Source organism: Tursiops truncatus, chromosome 13 (genome assembly GCF_011762595.2).
Source record: "Tursiops truncatus isolate mTurTru1 chromosome 13, mTurTru1.mat.Y, whole genome shotgun sequence".
Lineage (NCBI taxonomy): Eukaryota > Metazoa > Chordata > Mammalia > Artiodactyla > Delphinidae > Tursiops > Tursiops truncatus.
In genome coordinates this window covers 39,924,667-39,950,683 of record NC_047046.1, presented here as the reverse complement: position 1 = coordinate 39,950,683, position 26,017 = coordinate 39,924,667, and the positions used below count along the sequence as shown (strand labels likewise).

The 26,017-nt window shown below is 43.9% G+C and overlaps 1 protein-coding gene across 10 annotated transcripts in view; it reads right to left on the bottom strand.

Annotated features, from left to right (window-relative positions):
* Window positions 1-26,017, bottom strand: part of LAMA3 (laminin subunit alpha 3) — a 241,787-nt gene that overhangs the window by 159,564 nt on the left and 56,206 nt on the right. For all 10 annotated transcript variants that reach the window (XR_004521554.2, XR_004521553.2, XR_012325354.1 and 7 more), the window contains exons 5-11: window positions 25,120-25,290; window positions 22,296-22,387; window positions 18,861-18,976; window positions 15,586-15,704; window positions 7,724-7,814; window positions 5,680-5,811; window positions 4,291-4,353 (exon numbers count right to left, since the gene is read on the bottom strand). Coding sequence is in view for 7 of the 10 variants with exons in the window: in XM_033837630.2 (XP_033693521.1) it covers window positions 4,291-4,353; window positions 5,680-5,811; window positions 7,724-7,814; window positions 15,586-15,704; window positions 18,861-18,976; window positions 22,296-22,387; window positions 25,120-25,290 (784 nt within the window). In the remaining 3 variants the exon portion in view is untranslated. The remainder of the gene's footprint in view (window positions 1-4,290; window positions 4,354-5,679; window positions 5,812-7,723; window positions 7,815-15,585; window positions 15,705-18,860; window positions 18,977-22,295; window positions 22,388-25,119; window positions 25,291-26,017) is intronic.

The following is a 26,017-nucleotide window of genomic DNA, read 5'->3' as shown; positions in this document are numbered from 1 at the left end:
AACAAATACCATATGCTAACACATATATATGGAATCTAAAAAAAAATAAAAAGGTTCTGTTGAACCTAGGGGCAGGACAGGAATAAAGATGCAGACATAGAGAATGGACTTGAGGACACAGGGAGAGGGACTGGTAAGCTGGGACTAAGTGAGAGAGTAGCATTGACATATATACACTACCAAAGGTAAAATAGATAGCTAAGTGGGAAGCAGCTGCATAGCACAGGGAAGTCAGTTCGGTGCTTTGTGACCACCTAGAGGGGTAGGATAGGGAGGGTGGGAGGGAGACGCAAGAGGGAGCAGAGATGGGGATATATGTATACATATAGCTGATTCACTTTGTTATACAGCAGAAACTAACACAACACTGGAAACCAATTATACTCCAATAAAGATGTTAAAAAAAATGAAAAAAAAAAAGAACGAACTATGCTACATGTGCTTTGAGTATGCAGAGATTCACTCCAAAAATAGCCTCTCAGAGTTTGTGTAGCTGACCTCAGGCCCAACTAACCTATAAGAATGCAAGAGGCTTCCCTGGTGGTGCAGTGGTTGAGGGTCCGCCTGCCGATGCAGGGGACGCGGGTTCGTGCCCCGGTCCGGGAGGATCCCACATGCCGCGTCGCGGCTGGGCCCGTGAGCCACGGCCGCTGAGCCTGCGCATTCGGAGCCTGTGCTCCGCAACGGGAGAGGCCACAACAGTGAGAGGCCCGCGTACGGCAAAAAAAAAAAAAAAAAAAAAAAAAAAAAAAGAAATGCAAGAACATTTATTTTAGCTAGTTAGATATTTGCCTAGTAAAATCTTTTAGGATAATTAGAAAATTATACTACTGTTTTTAGAAAAAAGCATCACTATTATTAACATAACATGGAATTGGTACGTGCAGAAACTAAAAAAAAAGTAAAAGAAAAAAAGAACACTGGAACTTCAAAGGAACAAATACATAAGAAATTTATAAAGAACCTTTAGGAAATTATATGTATATATGGAAAACTTTAAATAAGATATTTGGTGGAAAAAAAAGATCTGGGGGTGAAACTCAGGAATTTATACGCTGCAAAAGCATGGGGTTCTAAAACATAGCCCTGTTTAAGAACCACTATATCAGAAGACATGAAAGCATTAATGAGCCTTAATGAAATAAAATTCTCTGGAGTGGGAGGGACTTGGTATTATCCAGTGCTGTGTATCTCCTGGCAGTTGAGATGTCTGTGCTTCTAATGTTCACTGCCAGAAGTTTGGTCCCAAATTGGGTGTTTTTAAAATGCATTAGTGGAAACCAAATTGAAGTGGGTATCTGTGCCTTCCAATGCCCAACTAAATCTAATTGCACTAATTGAAACTTCTTTTCTCGAGGCTGTGTTCTGAGGCTTCTCTAATATTTTGTAATAGACGTCTGAACTTCCCTTCAAGTTCAGTTAAATTTCTTTCCCTGAAGTCACCACCAAACTAGTTGGGGAGAAAAAAGAATGGGATAACAAATGGATTACTGGAAACGACCAGAAATGAAAGATCTAAAACACGTTTGTGGAAGGAAACCAGAGATGTGTGTCATAATCCAGGCTCAAAAGCTGAGTCCCATTCTAGTCAAATGACAAACATTTAAGCAAAAGCTTGCTGATACCCGCTGTGGGCAGGATACCACGGCAGGTGCTGTGGGGATTAGAAAGCGAGTCAGGCACAGCTACTGTCCCCAAATGACCAAGTGTCTGATGAAAGCTAAAGACAATACCCCGCATAATACCCCAGCGCCATGGTCTGCTCAGAGGAGCCGGGTGTGGGCAGGGCACAAGCAGGAAACGGCACAGGAAGGTAAAGTGGGTCACGTGAGAGCTGACGTCAGGTGAGCCCTTGTGCTGCCCCAAATCCCGTGACACTCCCCAAGCCCATTCACTCCCCCGCGTTCCAGGATGCCTCTTTCATACCTTCTCTCTCCTCAACTCCAAGGCCTTCTCCCCAGCCTCAATTTCTGCCCCCATCTTGATTCTTACTTTGCAAAGAAAAAGAGAAAGACCAGAAGAGAGCATCCACATGCTCCCGCCACGGGTCCGCAGGCCCTTGCCCAGCCCGTCCCCGGGCTCCGCCTCCTCCTTTCTGACAGCCTTTCCCGCTCAACAAATGGCACCCCCTCCCCTTCGCTCCTTGTGTGCTCCATCCAGAAGCCGGGAGCCACCCCCAGTCTTCTTGCTCTAACAGTTCTCCTCTGCCCAGCAACCCCCAGGCAAGTCCTGTGGGTTGCATCCTCAGATTATATCCACCGTCTGTGCACTGCTTGTCACCTCCACTGACACCTCCAGGGTCCCAGCCACCACCATCTCTTCCTCACGGATCATCATCATGATGGCTTCCCTGCTTCTTCTCTCCTCCTCCTACAGCTGGTCTTCAACACAGTTGCCACACCCCAATGCAACGTAGTTTCCCTGTGCCGAACTCTCCTGGCTCATCAGAGTAGAGGCTACGTCCGCGCAGTGGCTGACGAGGGCCTGCAATCTGGTCCCCGGGTTGCCTCCCTCACCCCCTCCCCTTCGCTCACGCTGCTTTCACACCCCTGATCTCTCTCTGTTCAGGGAACACCCCCGGCATGTCCTGCCCCAGGGACTTTGCACTTACTCTTTCCTGCATCTAGATGCTTCTCCCCAGACACCTGCAGAGCTCAGCCCTCAGCCCCCTGACGACCCTGCTTAATCATCTCTTCAGGGAGGGCTTCCCTGACAACCTACTTACATGTACAAACCTCACATTCCTACCCTCTCTCTCTCGGCCTTATTTATTCCACAGCACTGATGGCCAACGCACCCAGAGCTAATATACTGTTGTAGAACCTGAATTCCTTGACCAAGGATGGCCCTCCAGAGACCATGTTCTTGTCTGGCCACCAGTGCCCCTTCCCTGCCCACTCACACTCCGGACGCACCAGGAAGAGGGGTCCATGTGCTCCCAGTGAGATGAGCACGTGACCATCAGGCCTTTCCCCATCTTGGGGGACGAGACCAGGTAGGTTACCCAAGCCTGACCCAGATGGTCGTGGACTGTGTGCATGCAATGTGCCGTGCCCTTCTGAGCGTGTGTGTCCCTGTGAGCACCACTGTGGGTTCACACAGCGAACTGCTCACAGCTCCAGAATCGAACCCAAAGGCCTGGAATACTCTCATATGGGTTAATTTACACCTACAATGTGGATGACTCCCATTTAAAAGTAACACCTTGTGCAGGACACAACCCTGCATATCATAATCTATCACATTAGTGATTTTACTTGTTTGTATATTAAATGTGTTATTGTAGGAGTCACCCCCACCCCCGACTGAAATATAAGCTCCAGGAGAGTTGGGAAATTCGTTTCACTAAGTCCCCAGCAGCCAGAACAGTGCTATGCACATAGCAGGTGGTCATAAAATACTTGCAGAATCCGGGATTAGGTAGGTGCAGCACCTCTCCACCCCAAAGGCTGCCTCCTGCATACCCCTGCCACTCTCTTCACTGGGTGTTTTTCTGGTAGGCCGGGCCCAGAAAGTTAATGCCCCAGAGGTAGCCCTCCATGCACATCAGGTGACTGAAGTTATCCGTTCCGTTGGGATAACGCTGAGCAAGTTCTCTGCTGCCTCCCAGAGCTGCTCAGAGGGCTGCAGCTCCAGGGCTGCCTGCTAACGCACCTTCATAAGGGTTCCCGTCAGTCTCGGACTCACTCCCTTACTGATGTTTCCTGGTGTCACCTCCCAAATGAACTACTTGCACTCAATTCCTTTCTCAGAGTCCCTTTATGGAGAACCAAATAACGCAGCGGGCAACCGACTGCTACTGAAGGTTCTTGAGCAATCTAGCAACATACAATCTAAAAACTCTTCTTGGTCTCCATCAGGCGGTGCCATTGCAAAGGACAGACTGGAGTAGAGAATGATGGGAGGTGAGAAGCCCAAATACGACACACCTGGGCTTCCCTGGTGGCGCAGTGGTTGAGAGTCCGCCTGCCGATGCAGGGGACACGGGTTCGTGCCCCGGTCCGGGAAGATGCCACATGCCGCGGAGCGGCTCGGCCCGTGAGCCATACACGCTGAGCCTGCGCGTCCGGAGCCTGTGCTCCGCAACGGGAGAGGCCACAGCAGTGAGAGGCCCGCGTACTGCAAAAAAAAAAAAAAAAAAAAAAACCCAAATACGACACACCTGCAAGGCACCACCATGGTCCCATGAGGATGACTTGAACTTGGACATAGCCATGTGCACAGGAAGTAGAAAAGGGATATGGAGCATAACATCTTCACTGAAGTTAAACCAAAAGAGAAGTTACTTGCCTTTTATATCTCCAGCTACTGGATCTTCTGGACTTGGAGTAGAAATAGGAAAAACGGGAATTCCTAGAAAAAATAGTTTATCAAAAAATACAGAGAAGGATGATTAAGGAGACAGTAAAGTAAAACATTAAATTGCATTACCTAGGAAAATGCCCTCTCTGACTTAGTGAAAGCAGCATGTGGAAACTAACTGAAAGAAAGGAAATGTTGCTACACTTAAAATGCATCTAGTAATAAAACCAGGATGGTCAGACATTCTGATTTGTATATTAATGAACAGAAATGGATATTTCATGCTCACAATAGCTAAGTCCCAGTCTAGCAGGGCTGAGCTGGACTTCTTTAGTATCTTTATTGTTTTTTCATGTAACATCGAGACTAGCTTTTTAAAAATGTTTTCTTTCAAGTCTTTTTCCCTAAAACTTTGCTTATGAAAACGCAATTTCTGCTCAGCCTCTATCCAATCATTATAGATTCTAAACTGATTGAGCCCTGATTCAGTGTCACTATGTTTGGGCTTAAAAACTGGTTCCTTTAACTTTAAGATGATCATGTAATTCATCCTCCAAACTGGGACACTTGACAGTGGAAGTGGGTGTTCGTTTAACAATGACCCTGGGACAGCAGGTGGGAGCCAGGACACGCGCACATCCTGTCCACAGAGCCCCACAACTCAACATGCTTTTCCAGGGATGGCAGAGTTGTGAGGTGGGAATGGGCAAGAACTAACGCAGCAATGGGGTAGCCTCTTCCTGAGACCGTGTTTCTCCGTCCTGACCCCAAAGTCCAGTTTTTACACTAACTGCAGAACAAATAGGGCCACGGCTCTTGGAACAGTCTGCACAGCTGACTTCACACGCTCCCCTGCTCCACGTTCTACGCTGTTTCTAACAGACACGTATGTATCTCTCCAAGATGCTGAGATGTTCTCGTAGATCACGGCAGTGGGATAAGGTGAGGGCTCTACTGTACAGTGGGAGAGAACAGACATATCCCCCCGGCCACCGGAACTACAACACGCACTTCCAGATGTGCGCACGCGAACATCTGGAAGCCCGCGACATTTACCCTAGGTTTACGAAGGAAAACCCCACACGTGGATTACTATTACGTTGAAACTGCCACTATCTGACCCTTTGACCTGCTGAGATGGTAATGTCTATGGTACAGCCTAACACTTTGGAGATAAATAACACTATAAAACATACTTATAAAAATGTACTGTTCCCAACTTTGGGGAACATTTTCACACAAATAGAACCTTCCTGGCCCTATTTCTGTCCCTCTACCACCCCTCTGCCCCATGCCTGCCATGCACTCAGGGGTCGATGCACAAAGCCCAGGTCAGCGCCGAGAAGCCGGGCCTCTCCTTCCGCAGCTGGGACTTACTGGAGCAAATCGGGAAATGGTGGTAGCCAGCCGCACACTCCTCACAGTGGTCCCCGCGGAAGTTGGGCCTGCAGGTGCAGCGGCCCAAGCCCTGCTGACAGTCCTCGGCGTGGTCGGGGTGACAGCTGCAGGCTAAGAGAAATCCCAAGGAGTCCGTCCTTCACTGCACCTCTTAGGGCAAATATGTCCTAACCCTTCTCAGGCCATGTTTACTTCTTCATCATTGGTTTCCGGGGATTCTTGGAAGGGCACAGCCTGTTTTCCACTTCACACCTGGTTGACGGTTTGCATTGACTGAACCCCGTGGACCCTCAGAGACAAGCTTTAAGGAGCGTCACACTGAGAAGTTCTCAAGGATGTGGTTTATTCCGTTGAGCACCGCCCAGTGCACCGTGTAGGGGGCAACCCTGCACAAGCCACCACCGGAGGGGCTGGGTGGGCACATGCTGGGGCTCCTGGCAGGGCGGTTGGGCACAGCCTCTCCCGGCTATGAGCCAACTGTGAATGTCCACAGAGTGGTCGTCATTACACAGCTGTGATGTGGACACAAGTGTGGGATATGCCTAGACATTGATATATGATCTGTGCACAGCACAGCAAGATCGTGCCCGTAATCCAAATGTTCGAATCAAGTGATACAGCTTACTGAAGGCAGTTTTTGCAACCAGTCCGACTATTGGGTTTGCATTCCAGGGGGACACACTTGGGTGTAAAACACTCGGGAACCCCCTCACTTGGGAGCTCCCCTTGACCTGGCAAAAGTCCTCACCTTGGACAGCAAAAACTGTCATAGCTCAGCTGAGTCCCTGTCCTGTGAGGAACTGGGAGGCTGGAGAAGTCGTGAGCGCCAAGCAACCCCCTGGCCTGGCTTCTCCTGGTGTCCTTTGCTTAATTTGTTTAGGATTTATGTGTCCTGTGGGTTCTTTATGCTAAGCCTCTAGTATCTCCATGAGACCACTTCAGTGATGAAGAAAGAAACGAGAAAAGTGATGGAAAACAGGCTCCTAGGAAGGCATGAGTTTATTCACGATGTCCTGTTTTCCTTTGCCAAAGCTTATTCTTTGTGGGCACAAGATAACTCATGGGCATACTTCATAGGAGGATGTGGAAAAGCGAGGGAAAACAAGGACACACTTTTAATAACTAAGATGCCCTACAGAGGAACAAATCAGAGTTTACACATTCTTTGGATTTTGATGCTCTCAAACATTAATGATATGATGAATGAATTTGGGGGGGGAAGGTGGGCACAGAAGCCAATTTCAGGACTGGAACTGTTTTCTAACTGCAATAGCGAGAGAACATAAAAGAACCAAATAAAATACACATGCAGAACAAAGTCTATAATCTGATCTACAACTGATAATTCCACAGAAAAAAAAAAAACAGTGGCATTTTTCTGTATAATGGAAGTGGTACGTTACAGCAGTGCTAGACAGATATGAACTATACCCTGGACCTACCAGTTAGTAGTTCTCTCACCTGGCCAAAATATTTAACTGCTCAGACCATTTGATTTCTCGATATCTAAAAATGAGACTAATAACACATTATCTTAAGTTTGTTATGATAATTAGATAAGACATTTGTGAAATTATTTAGGCCATGCCTTGTATATAGCAAGTGCTCAATAAATCATAACTATTTTGAATATTATGACTATTATTACATCCTTGTGAAATCATTACTATGTTGCCTTGAGTCTAATTCTGATGAAATTTAAAATTACTGGAGATCATAGAAACATGTCAAAACAACAGAAAACATTTGTTGCAGGCCTAGTATGCGCCAAGCCCAATGCTCAGTATTTTCCTAGGTGGTTTTGACTGCATTTCATTTACTCTTAGAGACTAGATTATCATTTCCATTTATATATATGAAATCTGATTCTCGGAGAGACTATGTAACTGCCTGAAGTCACACAGCTAGTAAGGAGTAGAACCAATAATATGGAGAGAGAAAACTAAGGGAATTACTAGCCAATCAGAATTTAGCCCGATGACCTCCCTGAAGTTAAGACACACCAAGTTGGAATGAAACTTACGGATGCAGCCGTCGGGGGCATGGACCGGAACGCCGTAAGGGCGGTAATAGCCCTTAGCACACTTTTCACAGTTTACACCAGCTGTGTTATGCTAGAAAGAAACAAAAGAAACTTAGGGGGGAGAGTGCTATTCAACCAGAGAAATAATTCTGTTGTACACAAATGTAAAGTAAAAGTCATCAAAAACAAAAAGCACTGAACTTGACCTTGAATCTCCAAGATTTACCACAGGACACTGGCTTGAACTTGGCTCTGGAATTCTCTTTCCCATTGGAAGAGGAAATGAGGGTAAGTTCGATGAACTGGACAACCCAAGTTTTCCTCTCTACCACTTAATGAAGCACCTGACATTTGAGTGAGCAAAAATTCCAGAGGACCACTCTTCACAGCTTCCTTCAGTAGCGATGAATGGATCATAAATCACCCTTAGGTTTAACCCAAGGGATAAAGGGTTATGTGTGTATTTTTATCTTCTCCAATTTTGGAAAAAACTGCATGTACAGATCCCTTTCTCTCGTCATTCCAAAATTTTATCTGTGCTTTAGTCTGAAACCATTTCCCAAACATTTCTGCTACGGGAATAGAAAATGTAGGCATGTGGTTCATACACAGAGCTCATTTGAAAGTACAATACAAGGCAGCCTTTCATATTTCATGGCTAATCCTTGTAATTGCCAGAAAAGATCAAATTACCCGACACGCATCATCAGTTTCCAAGAACTATATACCATGGGTCTAGCTCAATTCCACCTCTCTCTCTCTCTCTCCAATTTGGAAACAATTAGAAGGACAGTGTTCTTTCGCTAATGAAAGGAAAGGCAATAGGAAGTTAAAAAGAACAAATATAACACACTGACTTAAAAGGAGTCTGCATAGAAACACAGAGAGGAGAACAAAGCCCCTTTCTGTATCCTCTACCCTTTTAGATGATTTTATTAATTACAGGCTTTTATTTATTACCACTCCTTGTCCTGCGGGCTAAAATCTGAATTCACGTTAACAGTGAGGTCTAAAACCATACTGGCCACTTCTCTGACCTAAGGTTTACATGCATAAACATCTTGGACAAACAGCAAACAGCTGTAGTCCACCCTCTCTTCCATCAAATGCCAACGAACCTCTCAACTCTGTTGTTTGCCACTGTGGCTTATAATACACAGAGGACATCAGGTTAACCTTGGCTCCCAATTTTTTTCCCACTGGAGTGGGAAATGAGAAAAAGTTCTCTCAAGTGGGTACCCTGGGTTCTCCCCTTTACCACAAGGTTTGTCTAATGAAGCACCTGCCACAAAGAAGTTATATTTTTAAAACACAAAGAACAGCAACAAATCACCCTAAGAATACCTGTAGCTTGCCTTCAGGTTTTGGGTGGTTCTCTAGGACCCGCACCACCTGAGGGCAAGATACACCACTTATCCATGGACACCAAGGTCATGGTTGGACCAATACCAGAAGGAGACTCAAGGACAGTAGTGGCTCCAGGTTTCAACGTTGGAGGTACCTAGGAAGCACTCTTGCCGGGAGGAGTGGGCGTCTGAATTTGCATATGTACGACACAACACGAGATGAGAAAGCCTCCGTTGCCCAAGCTAAAGAGTGGGGTGGGCACCGATGGGATCTGTGCAGGAGGTAGCCCACCCCCACCTACTCCTTTTCCCTTGGCACCATCTAGAGAGGCTTTCTAAGGAACGCCCACCTAGAAACCTCAGGCCCTGCTCTGATCATTCTCAGGTCCTAATTCCTCCAAGCAAAACTTTTCCTACATGCTTTTCAATCTTCAGTTAAACTCCATCTCTCTCTGACTCTCTCTCTTTCCCTCAATTCCTTGACCACACCTACAACACTGGTGCTGACTTCTACTTCCGTGAACCTCAAGTAAAACGAGACTAGGGGCTAGTCCACTCGTTGGCCACACTCTCCTGGGAAGACCCCATCCGATATTCCATCTGAAGGTCAAAGTGATCTGGCCTCTGTGACCTCTCTGACGCATCTAGCCCTGCTCACTCCCCTCCAGCCACGCAGGCCCCTTGTTCCCTCTCAAGGCCCTTTGCCCTGCTGTCCCCTCCACGTGGAAAGCTGTCCCCCAGACAGATGCCTGGTCCATTCTCTCACTTCTTTCAGGTCTTTACTCAAATGCCATATCCCAGAGAACGGACCACCCTATTTAAAATGTCACATACCCCCAAACCAACACTTAAAATAGTAAATCCAAGAAACAAAAGCGAAATCAATACCACGTGAGAAAACAGCCACCTCTGACAACCACGTGCCCTGAAGGATAACGATCTGGCTCTTACATGCTGGCTGCTTGGCAGGCCCAGCCTGCCTGTGATGTTCCCACTTCCTGTCACCTGCCCAGACTGATGGCAGAGATTTCATCATTCTCCCATTACCAGCACTGCACAGAAAAGGCAGGAAACAGTCATGTTAGCTGGTGCTATGGAATAAATGTTTGTATTCCCCCCAAGTTCATTTGTGGAAGCCTAATCCCCAATGTATTTGGAGATGGGGCCTGGGGAGGTAATCAGATCATGAGGATGGAGCCCTCATGATGGGATTAGTGCCCTTATAAGAAGAGACAGCGAGAGCTTCCTTCCTTTCTCTCTCTCTCCTCCATGTGAGAATACAAGACAATGGCCATCAGCCAGCCAGAAAGAGGGCTCTCACCAGACACTGGATGTGCTGGCACCTTGATCTTGAACTTCACAGCCTCCAGAACTACGAGAAATAACTGTTTATTGTGTAAGCTACCCAGTCTATGGTATATTTGTTATAACGGCCAGAAGTGACTAAGGCAGCTGGGTTTCTGATAGGCAGACCTTGCTGTACGGTATGCGTGTTCTACCAGCAAACTCAAATTTCATCTTGACGCATCACCATGTAGCTCACCAAACCATCTGCCCTGCTGTAGCTGCACCCGTTCTCCTCCCTTCCTGTGCAAGACTCCCCATGTCCCTCTGTATATGGCAGAAGATAGGGTTACATTTTCTTCCCAAATGAAGAGCCAATTATTCAACATCATTTATGTCCTATCCATCTTTCTCTTTCATCAGAAATGCCAATTTTACCACAAACCAAATTTTAATATCTGCATGAATTTGTTTCTAAATTCTCTATTAGGTTCTATTGAACTATCTATCCCTGCACTGAGCCCACACTCCATTTATACAGATTCACGGTATATTTTGATATCTCGCAAGACAAATTTCTCCCGTCATTGTTCATCTTTTCTAAGCTACTTGTCTATTCTCATAGACATATTCTTTTATCGATAAGAATTTTAGAAACAGTCTGTCTATCTTCATTAAAAATCTGATTGAAATTGCACTGAATTTATAGATTGGTTTCGAAAAAATGGTATATTTATAATACCGAGTCTGGAAACATATTATGCCTTTCCATATAGGTCTTCTTTTATAAACTTCAATAATGTTTTATAGGTTTAAATGTAGCTCCACAGTTAATTTCTTCTATCTGTTGCCTCTTGGAGTACCTCCAAATTGTTCCAATAATCACAGCTGTGTTCTCCTGCATGTATCTGTTTCTGCTTTCTATCTTTCAGGAATCTTTTAAACTGCTGGTCTGTTGATAACACTCTTTCTTATTTTGCATGCTATTGTGGATTCTGGAAGGAGAGAGTATTTTGCTTGTTTGGTATCTTTCCTGTCATTTTGTAGGATTTGTTGCAGAAGGGAACGTAGCCATATGTGCTCCGTCTGTTTCTTGATTCCATCTCTTAGCTTTGTGTGGTGTGTGTATGTGAGTGTGAAAGAGAGAGAAAAACAAACAGTTTGGAAATAGTGAGACGAACACATTAGGGACACAAATAGTTCAAGACTTAGATTAGAAGTCGTGTCTCCATGGAAGAAGCTAAAGACTCTGTTTTAGTTAATGGAGATAAAGTATCTTCCAGCATCATCTACAATAACATGGGTAATCTTCAACCTTCATTAAGAGCAACAATATTTTATCAAACAGAAAGGAATCGAGGAGTCAATCCAAAAATGTTGTGCTCCTTGCCTTCCTTCATTGCTCTTTCCCCCAATATTTTATGACCAAAAAGTTCAAATTTCACAATAAACACCTATACCCCGTCTACTAGAGTGTACCATTAACATTTTACTACACTTGTTTTTTCACATAATTATCCATCTACTCATTCTTCTATCCATCCATTAATCCATCTTATTTATGCATTTCAAAATAAATTGCAGATATCAGTTACCATCCTCTATATACTTTAGCTATTTATATTAACTGTTATTATAATAACTCCAGTTAATTATATGCATAGCTAAAGGTATGCATATAATTAACTGGAGTTTAATGTTTGTTCATAGTTTTTTTTCTTTTGGTATAAAATTTATACACAAGGGCAAAACTCTTGTACATTCACTGAGTTATAACAAATGCATATACCTGTGAAACCCAGATGTCTATCTAGATACAGAACAATGTTACCACCCCTGAAAGTGTCCCCATGCCTCTTCCCAGTCAATCCTCACCACCAGCTCTGACAGTCAACCACAGTTCTGATTTTTTCCACTATTTTTTTTTTTTTTTTTTGGCGGTACGCGGGCCTCTCACTGTTGCGGCCTCTCACGGGCCCCGCCGCTCCGCGGCATGTGGCAGCTTCCCAGACTGGGGCACGAACCTGTGTCCCCTGCATCGGCAGGCGGGCTCTCAACCACTGCGCCACCAGGGAAGCCCTCCACTATTGATTAGTTTTGCCTGTTCCAAAATTTCATCTAAATGGTCTTCATACTATCGGTATTCTTTCTGGGAAGGCTTTTTTCACTTAACACGATGCTGTTAAGATTCTTGCACGTTGTTGCACCATCAACAGTTTGTTGCTTCCTACTGCCCGTTGGTATTCCACTGTGTAAATATGCCACAGTGTGTTCCTCCATTCGACTTCTGAAGGACACCAGGGCTATTTCCAGTTTGGGGCTATTGTGCATAGAGCTGCTATGAACTTTTTGTAAACACACATTTCCATTTCTCATGGATAAACGCCTAAGCATGGAATTTGTGAGTCATGGTGTAGGTGTATGTTTAACTATATTTTAAAAACTGCCAGATATTTTCCCAAGGTGATTGCACCACTTTTCACTCACACCAACAATGAATGCATGATAGGTATGGTTGCTCCACATCTTCACCAAAATTGGGGGTAAGTCAGTGTAACTCTAATTTACATTTCTCTGATGACTCATGATGTTAAGCCCTTTGTTGTATGCTTATCGGCCATTCATACATCCACTTTTGTGAAGTGGCTATTCAAGTCGTTTTCAGTTGTATTGGGTTATTTGTCTTTTCATTATTGAGCTGCGGGAGTTCTTTATATTGTGTATCCTGGATGCCAACCATTTGTCAGATTTATGTTTTCTGAATATTTTCTCCCTATTCATGGCTTGCCTATTCATTTTCTTCAGTGTCTTTTGTGAGCAGAAGTGTTTAATTTTGATGAAGTCTAATTTGTCAGTTTTTCATGGTTATTGCTTTCTATGAGCTAAGAAAACTTTGTCCATCCTCGAATCACAAAGATATCTGCCTATATTTTTCTCAAAAGCTTTAACTTTACTTTAGGTCTGATCCATATCAATTTAGTTTCTGTGTATGATTTGAGGTCGGGGTCCGAGTGAATTTTCTTCCCATATAAATCCAGTTACGCCAGAACCATTTGTTGAAAGGACTTTTCTCTCCCCATCCCCTGTCACTGGATTGCTTTGGTACTTTTATCAAAAATAAAATGTCCAGGGGTTTCCCTGGTGGCGCAGTCGTTAATAATCCTCCTGCCAATGCAGGGGACATGGGTTCAAGCCCTGGTCCGGGAGGATACCACATGCCATAGAGCAACTAATCCTGTGCACCACAACTACTGAGCCTGCGCTCTAGAGCCCACGAGCCACAACTACTGAAGCCCGCGCACCTAGAGCCCGTGCTCTGCAACAAGAGAAGTCATCGCAAAGAGAAGCCCGTGCACCGCAACGAAGAGTAGCCCCTGCTCGCTACAACTAGAGAAAGCCTGCAGGCAGCAACGAAGACCCAACGCAGCCAAAAATAAATAAAATAAAATAAATTAATAAAATAAAATAAAATGTCCACGTGTGAGTCTGTTTCTGTGCTCCCTGTTCTGCTACACTGATCTATTCTTCTAGTCTTATGTCAATAGCACCATGTTTTCATTACTGTAACTTTATAGTTAATCTTGAAGTGAGATAATATAAGTCCTCCAATTTTATTCTGTTTCTTCAAGATGGCTTTGGATATTCTAGGTCGTTTACATAACCATATAAATTTTAGAATCCACTTGTCAACTTCTTTAAAAAAAAAGAACCTGCATTAACTCTGTAGAGCAATTTGGGGAGAACTGGTATCTTAATAATACTGAATCTTCCAATCCACAAATATATTACATTTATTTATTTAGTCTTCCTAGATTTATTTATTTATTTTATTTATTTATTTAGTCTTCCTAGATTTCTCTCAGAAAAGTTTTTTTAGCTTTAATATAGAGGTCTTGCATGTCTTTTGCTAAATTTATTCCTAAGCATTTTATGTTCTTTGTTACTATTTTTAATTGAATTTTAATTTCATTTTCCTATTGTTTGCTACTAGTATATATAGCTGGTTTTTCTATATTATCATTGTATCCTGCAATGTTACTAAATTCAATTAGTTCTAGTAATTATTTTGTACATTCCTTAGGCTTTTTTACATAAAGAATCATGTCATCTACAAATAGAAACAGTTCTACTTCTTCCTTTCCAATCTTAACACCTTTTGTTTCTTTTTCTTGTCTTATGCAGAGGTTAGGACCTCCAGGACACTGTTTCACAAAAGTGGTGAAAGCAAGCATCCTTCCTTGTTCCCAATCTTTAGAAGAAAAGAGTTCAATATTTCATCACCTATATGATGTTAGTTGTAGGGTTTTCATAAATACCCTTCATCAGATTGCAGACAGTCCAGTGCTTCTGTAACTTTAACGTGCACGCAAATCACCTGAAGGTCTTGTAATGCATAGCTTTAAGAAGATCCTGGGATCTTTCACTTATCCGTGAAACCCTGTGATTGGTAACAAACCTATGACTTATATTTACTTGTATTTTAATTAACTGTGGTGACACATGATACAAAATGTGTGGAGTGGCAGACAGGTGGAGAATGGTGGGTCTCTCTAAGGGTGTGTAGCCCTGGTCCCACATAAATGGGCATCTCACGTAACGAGTGCCTGCTTACTGGCAACGCTAACAAAACATCACTCTAAAAGCACACAAGACAGAATGGCAATATAGACCAAACTCGTGAACATTTTACACAAGTTTTAATGAATATCTCAAGGCAGATGTACATATACCCTCCCCTGCCATACACTCCTCTTACCTAAATTCCAGTGAACCCAATCGTCCTTATAGGAGGGATGAAAAATCCATTTTTCTTATTTAGTGTCAACAGCAGACATCATTAATTTATCATGATATACTTCCTCTAGATTCAGAATCCATTTGAAAATAGGATTTAGAGTCAGCACTGAAGTTGATGCCTCTTTGCCCTCCTATATTAGAGCCTTTCTAATATAAGATGGGTAGCAGTCAGGATGACAGCCAGGAATTCTCCCCTCCATTTAGGCAAAGACCCAAAAGAAGAATCTAATCAATGGAGTTTGGACAAACATGCCTCAGTCCATTTTCCCTAAATTACATCCAGCTAACCAAGCCTTCTGTGTACAGAAGTGGAGAAAGGGTGTCAGAAAATCCTTAGAATTGCATATCACTTTCTTGACATCTTTTTAGAGCAGGGCTTACTGAGTGTTCATTTCCTACTGTGACACATTCACTTTGACTTAAACAGTGCCTCACCTGACAGTCAATGCAGACCCCTCCACCTGCATAGATGCCTTGGCTATTCAAGCTTGCCTGCTGCCTCTCAACTTCTGGATCATAGTAACAGTCGATGGCGTGGCCATGGCAGTTGCATGCTGAAAAAAGAGCATTCTAAGTTAGTACTCCACCGTGACTATGAGACCCTTAGTAAATTCCCCCAGAGAGTATTGTTGCTACACTGAGCTACAAGAAAGTCTATTCTGGAACACCAGGGATACCCCCAGTGGAAAATTGGGGGGATTTTTACACAAAGACCCGCCTATCATCACATGCAATTTATACCTTCTTTCATCTGATGTTAAGTGAGAAAGGTTTCTCTTTTTTAAAAAATAAGATATATAATTACAAATTAAGATAAACCAAAATGCCAATTAAGCTTTATGCACAAAGAGAATATTACTACTCCTGCTATTGTCAAGAATAACTGAGGGACTTCCCTGGTGGTCCAGTGGTAAAGAAGCCGCCTTACAATGCAGGGGACGCAGGTTCAATCCCTGGTCAGAGAACTAAGATCCCACATGCCGCAGAGCAACTAAAGCCCGAGTGCCACAACTACTGAGCTCGTGCACCTCAACTACTGCCTGCACTGCCACCAACTACAGAGCCCACGCGCTCTGGAACCCACACGCCACAACTAGAGAAGAGAAAAACCACACTCCACAGCTAGAGAGTAGCCCGCGCACCACAACAAAGAGCCTACACACTGCAACGAGAAAGGATCCTGCGTGCCTCAATAAAGATCCCCCGTGCCACAACTAAGACTCAAGGCAGCCTATAAATTAATTAATTAATTAATTAATTAATAAGAATAACTGAGTTCTTGGTACACTGTGAAAAGCATTTTACATGCATTATCTCATTTAATCTGCACAATAACTTTCTAAGGGTGGTGCTATTATGCCTATAGCCCAGATAGGGAGGCTGAGGCTTAGAAAGGTTGAGGGACGTGCACACAGTCACGGACTTCACGAGTAAGAGAGGCAGAATCCTGACTTGTCTTTCTGTGACTCCAACACCTATGCCCAGTCAACACTCTAAGCCTTTCATCCCAGCACTATCTATAATAGTGATCAACTGGAAATCATCCTAACATCTAATTATAGGGAAATGGCCAAGCAAACAACAGTATATTTGCTTGCCTGTCAGTTCTGTGAAGTCAAGAACTGCTCGTGTTTTGTCTGTAATAGAGCATCGTCCCCAGCACACAGTAAGTACTCAAACACTTTTTAGATACACTCGAATCCAGATAATGACAATACTATTGAATACGTGCTATCAAAAAAGATGTCCAAGAGTTTTTCACGATATGGGAAAATATTTTAAAATATCAAGTGAAAAAGCTCAGGGTATACAATTGTATAAATAATATACCCTTGAGCATGTAAAGTATGCATGAAAAAAACCACCAAAATAGCTAACAAAATATTAACAGTGGTTCTCTTTGGGTAGTAAAAGTATTAATGATTTTACTTTTTTAAAAAAAAATTTCCAAGTTATCTACAAGTAATGTATGATGCTTCTAAAATTAGAAAATACGATTTAAACCCCATTTAGGATTTTCATCATTGCCGAGATGAAAAAAGATCTAACAAGTAAAACACTCATTCTCTCTTAGGCAGAATATATATTCACTACATTCCACTTAGATCCAATTTTCCGAGTCTTTCTAGGAACTTATGTGTGTTAATCAAGTTCTCGGATAAATCTGTTAGGGTTAGATTTTCAAGCTACCCTGTTTTTAACAGGCTGAGCCCTTTCGTATTTTCATTTCCTCAGTGCTGCCGTGATTGTTTTAAAACTTCTCAGCATTTACATTTACTACATCAGTTATTTCTTTAGAAGTCTATTTATTCTGAATTGCAGTAACTCAAGTGGAATTCGGAAAGCATCTAACAAATATCTTAACAGGTCTGATTTCCATAGGCTGTTTATAATTTTTAACCATTGTGGCAAGTGTAAAAAGGTTAAAAACTTATGAAAGGCAATTATTTAAAATTTGTCATATGTGTTGGAGTAAAGCGTTGTCATTCACTGAGCGGTTCCATTAGTCTGGAAAACAAACCACACGATGAATGCTGGAATTCATGTGATGACACTTATTCAGTCAAAGTATCCTAAACCAGCACCTGAAAGTATTGGAAGAAATAACCCCTGATTATTACTTTTCCCTCTTTGGGGCCCTATTATCCAGGGGTGAGGAATCAGGAATTCACTGCAAAGGAACCTGTTAACTATGACTCTAAAGTGAGAATGGCCATCCGGGTAACGACCTGGACCTAGAGATCACCTGATCGTTCACCTTGGGCAACACCTTCCAACAATGTTAGCAACTCTCAAAGCGTGCTCAGAATTCCCCACTGGAAATGCATTTTAAGTAATTTTGCTGGTCACAGAGACCATCAGTCTTATCTCTTAAAGTTACAAGAACTATTTGGCCAGAAAGTATAAAGTATAGATTCTTCCTTACACATCTAGTTCAACAAACCTGTATCCAAACGCCTTTTGGTCATTTCAAAAAAGCAAATCCGTCTTCAAATGCTAAGAATATTCAGAAAAAATAGGCCACAGTCTCCAAAGCCAATAACTAAAAGTTACAAAAATGTCTCCAGCAATTGGAATAAATATATGTCCTTCTAAGAAGATGGGTTTAAAAGAAAATCTTCAGTTGGATGTCATGGGCTTGTTTGTTTAAATAACAGTTTTCTTACTTTATATTGTGCCCAGAATTAAAAGCAGCCTCTCCTCTTTCTTCCTTCCTTCTCTGGTCCCCTCCATCCTGCATCCCCCTCAGTCCTATTCCCTCAATACTTCCAGCTCTCTGTGTAGACGTCAATCTCACCACCTTCTCTGAATCTCGGTCCTCAGAATAATTAGGATTCCAATCCAGTATCACATCCTAAGAAATGATAAGGGTTTACAATTTAATAGTGGCTGCAACACATTTTAGATGGCTAAAAAGAAAGGCCAATTGTCAAAGCCCAATCCTTGCATATAGTGAATGCTTGATATATATTAACGAGCGTTATTGTTGTTATTTTTGTTCTCATATTTGTATCTGAATTTAGAGTGGGGCACTGTTACCTCCAGTCTGTGAGTTATTTGCTGCATAAGACAGTTCTGAGTCCCTAAGACTGACATGATCTCGCCCTCTTCATGAGCATGGGGGAAAACACTGCATCAGTCCTCAGAGATGGGGGGATGGGGATCATGGGTGCGGCCTCGCTTCCTAGCACCGCTCCCCCAGCACTCACCTTCACACTCATTGCTCTGCTCCCGCGTGGCAGGCCGCCAGTGCCTCTGATTGTACCCTGCACAACAGCGATCACATGTCTCCCCACAGGTGTGGTGCTGGCATTCACACCGAAACCTGAGCATGTAGCAAAGCACATCTCAGTTACTGAAAAGTTGTTTGTTTGTTTGTTTGTTTAACTGAAGTATAAGATCAGTTGCTCCTGTGTGAAAAACTGAGTCATCATGGTCACCCGTGGTACCACTGAGTGATTATGAGAACAGAGCACTTTGCATACGTTCTTTCAAGTCCCCCGATCCCGCTTACTATCTCCATTTTACAGGTGGTGACACTAAGATCCGGAGATACTTAAACACTCGCCAAGGGTCAGGAGATGATAAACCGAGGGCCAGATTTCTAACTTAAGTTTGTCTGACTCCAAAGTCCCAGCTCTTTCTTCCCTATTATGTTATATAACGATAAATCAACACAGGAGGAAGCAAGTGCTGAGTGTACTGAGGTGTGCTGAATATCAACATCGTCACAAAAATCTAGAGTATCCTGTGAGATGGGTCAGGTGTTTTACTTTCCACCCGGGGTCTAGTGCAGAGATTCACCAAATCCAAGAGACAGTTGCTAACCAGATCTCAGAGGACCCTGCTCCAAGGGTCCATGCCAGCTCCAACAAACAGCTCCATCACAGGAGCCAAAGCTCAGATTACTCAACAAGGCGATGGAGTAAAGACAAAACTCGACGTTCAAAGAACTAGACACCTGCCTTAGAACGTTTCTGAGCTAAAATGAAATCGTTGCAGCCATGGTGTTGGATGAGAACTCCAAGCTCTGAGCTTCCATTCGTCTGTGCTTGAAAGAGGATTCAAAACAGAGTCTAAGAAGACCCTTGGCTGTGCCCATGGGGATCCCCTCAACTCTTCTGAGGGGAGGTGGGATGGTTATGCTCCTATGGGAAGGCGTCATCCCTCTCCCAACTCAGCTCCCCGTTAAAGCAAATGGACATAGATTTAACTGGCAGCACAGAACAGCTGGAGTCCAAACGGGCTTTTGTCGGAGATGCAATTTCAGCTCATTGCCAATGACGTGTTTATTTGCAAGCTGAACTGAAAGGATATTTAGGGAAAATTGCTTGAAGAACATATAGTCCTACTACTCTTTTTTTTTTTTTTTTTTTTTTTTGGAGGAGGGGTTTACTCTTTTTTTTTGGAGGAGGGGTTTATCGTGGAGTCCAACTACTCTTATAGGGTGATTCACATTGAGCACTGAAAAAGAAAACAGAGCTGGGAACTTGTCTGAATCATATTGTCATTCCCAGATAATTGCTTTTTCTGACTCTCAGCCCAGGTTGATGGTTGATGTAGAAAACTTGTCCTTGCATCAGTTGTAAGGATGTTATTGAAGATGTTGTTGACTGGAGAATCCTCTTCCCGATGGCCACTCCATCCACCTCCAGGTAGATTTCTCATCTGGCCCTAGCATCAACACTCATCTTCTCCTACACAACTGATTGCTTTTTAGATTATGATCATAGTGAAATATGAAACTGAGCAGATCTCCCTTTTTGAGTTGACTGCCAGGAAGCTCAGAATTAAATCTGTGATCCACCCATGTTTCCATACATCACAGTCAGCATGGTACCCATGCTTGATTAAATCCTCCTCTGCCTCATCAAGAGGTTCTGCTTGGTTTCTGATTGTCCAGCCGTGGCTCCCTCCATTGTCACTGAATCCCCTTCAATATAAGATTATTTCCTATTCATGCAGGCCTCCATGAGTCATTTGTGCAGGTCACAACAGGCAGGGGGAGGCAAGGCAGTTGTGCTGATATAGCCCAGTGGCAAACTGAGCCTTTCACGGAGGGATGGGGAGACAGCCTCTCCACTCACACACACTGCGAGCAGTAAACTGCTCAGTGCAGAGCCCCCAGGTCTGCCAAGGGCACGGGGCTCAGCAGCTCTTCCAAGTGGGAAGCTCAACCCCTCTCCGATGACTTCTCCTCCTCTCCCAGGTGGCATCACTTCATCTCAGGCTCAGGGACCAAGAGTGACCTCTTTTCTCCCCTCTCGTTCCAACTCAGGTCTTCCCTGACCCGGCTTCTAGTGCCTTAGGGCCTACCCTTCAGGAGTCTACATGGCAGCGATGGTTTAATCATTAATAAGCTCCTTGCTGATTAAGGGCTAGTCAGTTGATGGACTCACACTGCTATCTCAGAGAGCACCGCCGGATCCCTGAAGGAGGGCTGACAGGCTTAGGGATTGTTTCTAGACAGGGAGAAGGGTGCCACAAACTTACCACGCAAGTTGGTAGCTGGCATCTCTGCCTGACCATGAAGCTAGGCCTTATGATGTACAAACCTGAATTTGACTAACAGTAAAATGTACCCCTGGTAAATGCTGCTCGTGTGGAATTGGAGACTTTAAATAAAACATTGAGAGACAATCATTACTATATCCAGCGTCTGGTAATTTCCAGCCCTTCAAAGTATCCTTCCTAAGGTGATAACACGAGTGTATACAATTGCATAACACAATATTTGAGATCCATGCATCTTACTGTATGCGAAATATACCTCAATTAAAAGCAAAACAGTGTTACACCCATGTTCATAGCAGAATTATTCACAATAGCTAAAGGATGGCAGTAACCTAAGTGTCCATCAACAGATGAACGGGTAAGCAAAACGTGGTGTATATATAATGAAATATTATTCAGCCTTAAAAAGGAAGGAAATTCTGACATGTGCTATAGTGAGGACAGTATATGCTAAGTGAAATAAGCCAGTCACAAAAAGACAAATATTGTGAGATTCCACTTGTACAAGGCACTTAGAGTAGCCAAATTCATAGGGTAGAATGGTGTTGCCAGGGGTTGCTGGGAGGAGGGAATGCAGAGCTGCTGTTTAATGTGTACAGAGTTTCAGTTCTGCGCAATGAAAAGAGTGCTTGGCTGCACAACAATGTGAGTGAACTGAACGCCAGTGAACTTAAACCACCCCCACTTAAGAATGGTTAAGACGGTAAACTTTATATTACGTGCACTTCACCACAATTTTAAAGATGAAAAAGGATTTGAAAACATTTACCCCTGATCTCACTAGACCAGGGATGACAAACAAATATTATTTCTCTTGCCAACTCTACTCAATTATTTGTGGCTGCCTGGGGCACTGTCTGGAGCAGGGGTCGGGGAAGGGGGTCTGGGTGGCTTTGTACCTGATCATGCATAGAGTGCTGTGATTGATTAACTATGTCTGCTATGGGCTGGTTGCAGGTGAGAGGGAAGTGTAGGGGTGGAGGAGGGGAGACATACACATCACCTACTTGTTGGCATTGCAACATTCTTGTTGCCGGCAGGAACTTAGAAGTATTTAACAGGATGCAAACATCTACTGAAACAATTAGATTTATGCATAGAAAGCTGAAAAATCTGTACAATGTACTCACAGTTTTTCAGGATTGTTTGCACCGCACACTTCAGCGTGGCCATTGCAAACACACCGCCCACCGATGCTGATATCCTTTATGCTATAATAATACTGTAGAACAGAAAAGAGAACGTGTCAGTTTTACTAAACCCCAACGTAAACTTTCCTTTCCTAACCTTTAACATCCATCTGTATTGACCCCGCTTCCTTCCATCTTGTACTCCTGAGCCCCCTCAACACAAAACGGAGCCACGTTTGGGTGTAACTTTTCTTACAAAGCAAATACGTTCCCCAATCAAATTGAATAGCCCGCTGCTGAATCTGTCCATTTTTAAAAATCAAATGCTTTAAATGCACGGAGGGAAATGACCTCGGACAAGAATCATAGCCTACAGCCTTTGGGAAAGGGATTAAGTGCTTCCTAGTTTCTCTTTTTTTTAAATGTAAATCTGAGTTCCATAAATTGGACATATCTATCTACCAAAAAACATCATTTTTATAACAAAAATTTTGTAACTACTGTGTTTAGGGCTTCAGGAAAGGAGAGAATATTCACAAAGATGGATCCGATACAGCGCTGATACCGCTAGCGGTTGCGGAAGCCTTGCTAGGTCAGGGTTAATGAAGCCAAAGGCAGAGGTTCAAGCTCCAAAAGGCCAGACAGTTTCAGACCCAGCTGAGGCTCGGTCCCTAGACCAGGCCAGCGATATGCACAGGCCATCTCGTGGACCAGGCATGTCCCCAGCACGGTGGAGGCCTCTCTACTTGGGACCGTAGGTGGCCCCATCCGCCGGCTCCCTTACTTCTCAGACTTGGCAGGAGGCACAGGACTCAGTAAGGAATTCAGAGGGTGTGAAATCATCTTTCTCATTGAGGTCAGGCCACCAGTGAGAATATCGGTCAGTGAGGAAGTCTGTGAATTCACAGGGACAAGAGGGGTTTTGTATCTTTTTGTTGTTGCTGAGATTAGTCATCCTAAACCTCCCCACAGTCACTCAGGGCTGGGGTTCTGTTCTGATCTCCTCCCTAAAAGCTGTTAAGTGTCTTAGCTTCCCGGCAACGTCTTACTTAGTCTAAAGGCATCAACAATCCCTCTTGTTAATATGGATAAAATTCAGTATTGGAGGGCTTCCGTGACAAGTTCACACTCAGAAGCTTTCATGCTGATCACCACAGAAATTTCTCTCTACACGTGGGTTAGGGCAGCAGCGGCAAGAGAGAAGCCTTCCATCAGCCTTCACCCCAGCACACATGATACGTGTGATAGGACACCTGGTATTCTGGCTCGTCCACTTAAAGAAGCAACCTAGACCTCTGGGGAGGGAGTGTCAAGAGTATATATGTGATGCACTCCGCAAAAAATTACTTAACAGAGAAGACTACGTTCACCTAAGTGAAAAGAAATCTACATACATACGAGTACCAATCTTGCAACCCTAAAAAGACAAAAAAAAAGTGGTGAGGTACATTTGTGGCGAGGCTCCAAAACACCTGGAGGAATGGAAACGCAGTCTGGCTACAGTTGATCAGAAAGCCCGGCTCGCCCTTGTAAATTGCGTTCTTGGATCCAGTTGTAGTTCCCACATACAACAGCTCAGAGGGAGCTAAGGGGGCTTAAAAAGTCAGAAAACAGGGCTTCCCTGGTGGCGCAGTGGTTGGGCGTCTGCCTGTTGATGCAGGAGACATGGGTTCGTGCCCCGGTCTGGGAAGATCACACATGATGCGTAGCGGCTGGGCCCGTGAGCCATGGCCGCTGGGCCTGCGCATCCGGAGCCTGTGCCCCGCAACGGGAGAGGCCACAACAGTGAGAGGCCCGCGTACCGCAAAAAAAAAAAAAAAAGTCAGAAAACAGGCCACCTACACTCCAGATGACTGGCCTTTTTGGAAAATGCTCAAAACTGTAGCAAAACCTAACTTTTCTCTCTCCCTTCCTTTCCCAGCTCCCTGACTTACTTCCCTAAGAAGCCAAACTCTGTAAGGTAAGCTGGCATCTTCCATTCACCCTCCCAGGTCCATTCTCCACCCCTCTCCACCCTGCCCTTTGCCCTGGGGCTAAACTTTATGGGATGACAAGGGCCTCTTGCTCTCTGGCCTCCTGTTAGGTTTGACAATTGGGAGGAACTGGGAGGGAATCAGAGGGTGGGAGAAGAGTGAGCTCGGGGTATTTATTCTGCTGGTTCCCTCTGTGCCCAGGCGACAGGGTGCCGTCCTGACACTGAGAGTAGACGATGTTCATCTAACCCTAGTGGAGTGTACTGCTGCTCACCAATGCCCACACCCCTCTGCTTTGGCTCGATTACATCACCCAGCCTCCTGCATCTCCACGGGGCTCTACGACCAGTTCCTGCCAATGGAAGTGAGCCCTGTGGTTACGAGATTGTTCCTCCCTATGCTCTTTCTCTCTTCCCTCATCCGCTGACCAGGTGCAGGAGGTGCAGAGGAGGACCCTGAGGTCCTACAGGATGGCTGTGCCTCTACAGAGAAACAGCCTGGTTCCCTGAATAACTGTGTGGAGCTGATCCCACCTGCTGACCCACATTAGACCGTGACATGAGCAAAAAATTAACCTTTATGTGTTCGCCTCTGAGACTTGGGGATTATTTGTTATAAGAGCAGATTAATACCAGGATGGCTGTCCTCTTTTGCCTTTCATCTTCTCTGAATATGATTTGTCTTTAACCACCAAACTTCTAAGCTATACCTAATATTTCAGACAAGAACGACTCTTATGCCTATGACATTACTGGCTATAAAAGTTTACTTGAAGGAGTTCGAGGCAATGAACTTGATAAGCAAACAAGGTACCAAAAGCTGCTGTCTTGGCCCGTCAAAGCACTACTCACCCGCCGGGTGACGGTTGGATCTCTCTGTGCTTTGGAGATGAGGTGTCCAAGAAGAGTGTTGGTTCGGAGAAAACGCAGGCGGATGTTCGTTGCCTTGGTGAACTCTCTCAGGGTGTGAGAGAAAGTAAAATTTTTTGCACCTGGACGACCATTTATCAAGGACACCACAACCTAAAAGAACCACACACACATAGAGGGGGAAAAAAGTCCTTTTATCAAAATTTAGCTGCAAGTAACTAAAAATAACTCACATGCCCCCGAACACTTACTTGGTTTCTTTGAGTCATTAGATGTTTCAAAACCTGGGCTTTCAGGTTTTATAAATCATTTCATTTACAAACCCTTTGTTCTATCACTGTCACTGTGGGGCTATACACACTATGAAATGTTCAAAGTATAACATTAAAATCTACAAATATAAAGAAACAATTTTTGTCAAGCTGCATCAACGAAACAAAGCTAAAGTAATCTAAAATCCCAAAAGAGGGTGGAAAAAGGAAGTCTTTGGATATAAAGTTGACAGTGAACAGGACAAAAAAAAAGTCTATATAAAACCCAGGTTTAGGTTTTTTTTTTTTTTTTTTGGCCACACCGTGCAGCATGCGAGATCTTAGTTCCCTGACCAGGGATCGAACCCGCACCCCCTGCAATGGAATCGCGAAGTCTTAACCACTGGACCATCAGGGAAGTCCCCCAGGTTTTGTTTTAAAGCTTGAGGCGATGAAGTCCAAGTCCCAACCAGTTACTGAGACATGAAACACTGACCGATCACTGGAAGATACTAGATACAGCTGCTCAAGAAAGATCTCTCTACCTAAGGAGAACGAGACTGACACCCTTTAAAGAAGTTCATTTGAAACTCACTCCATGGGATGCTTCTCTGATTTTCCCCACTCTC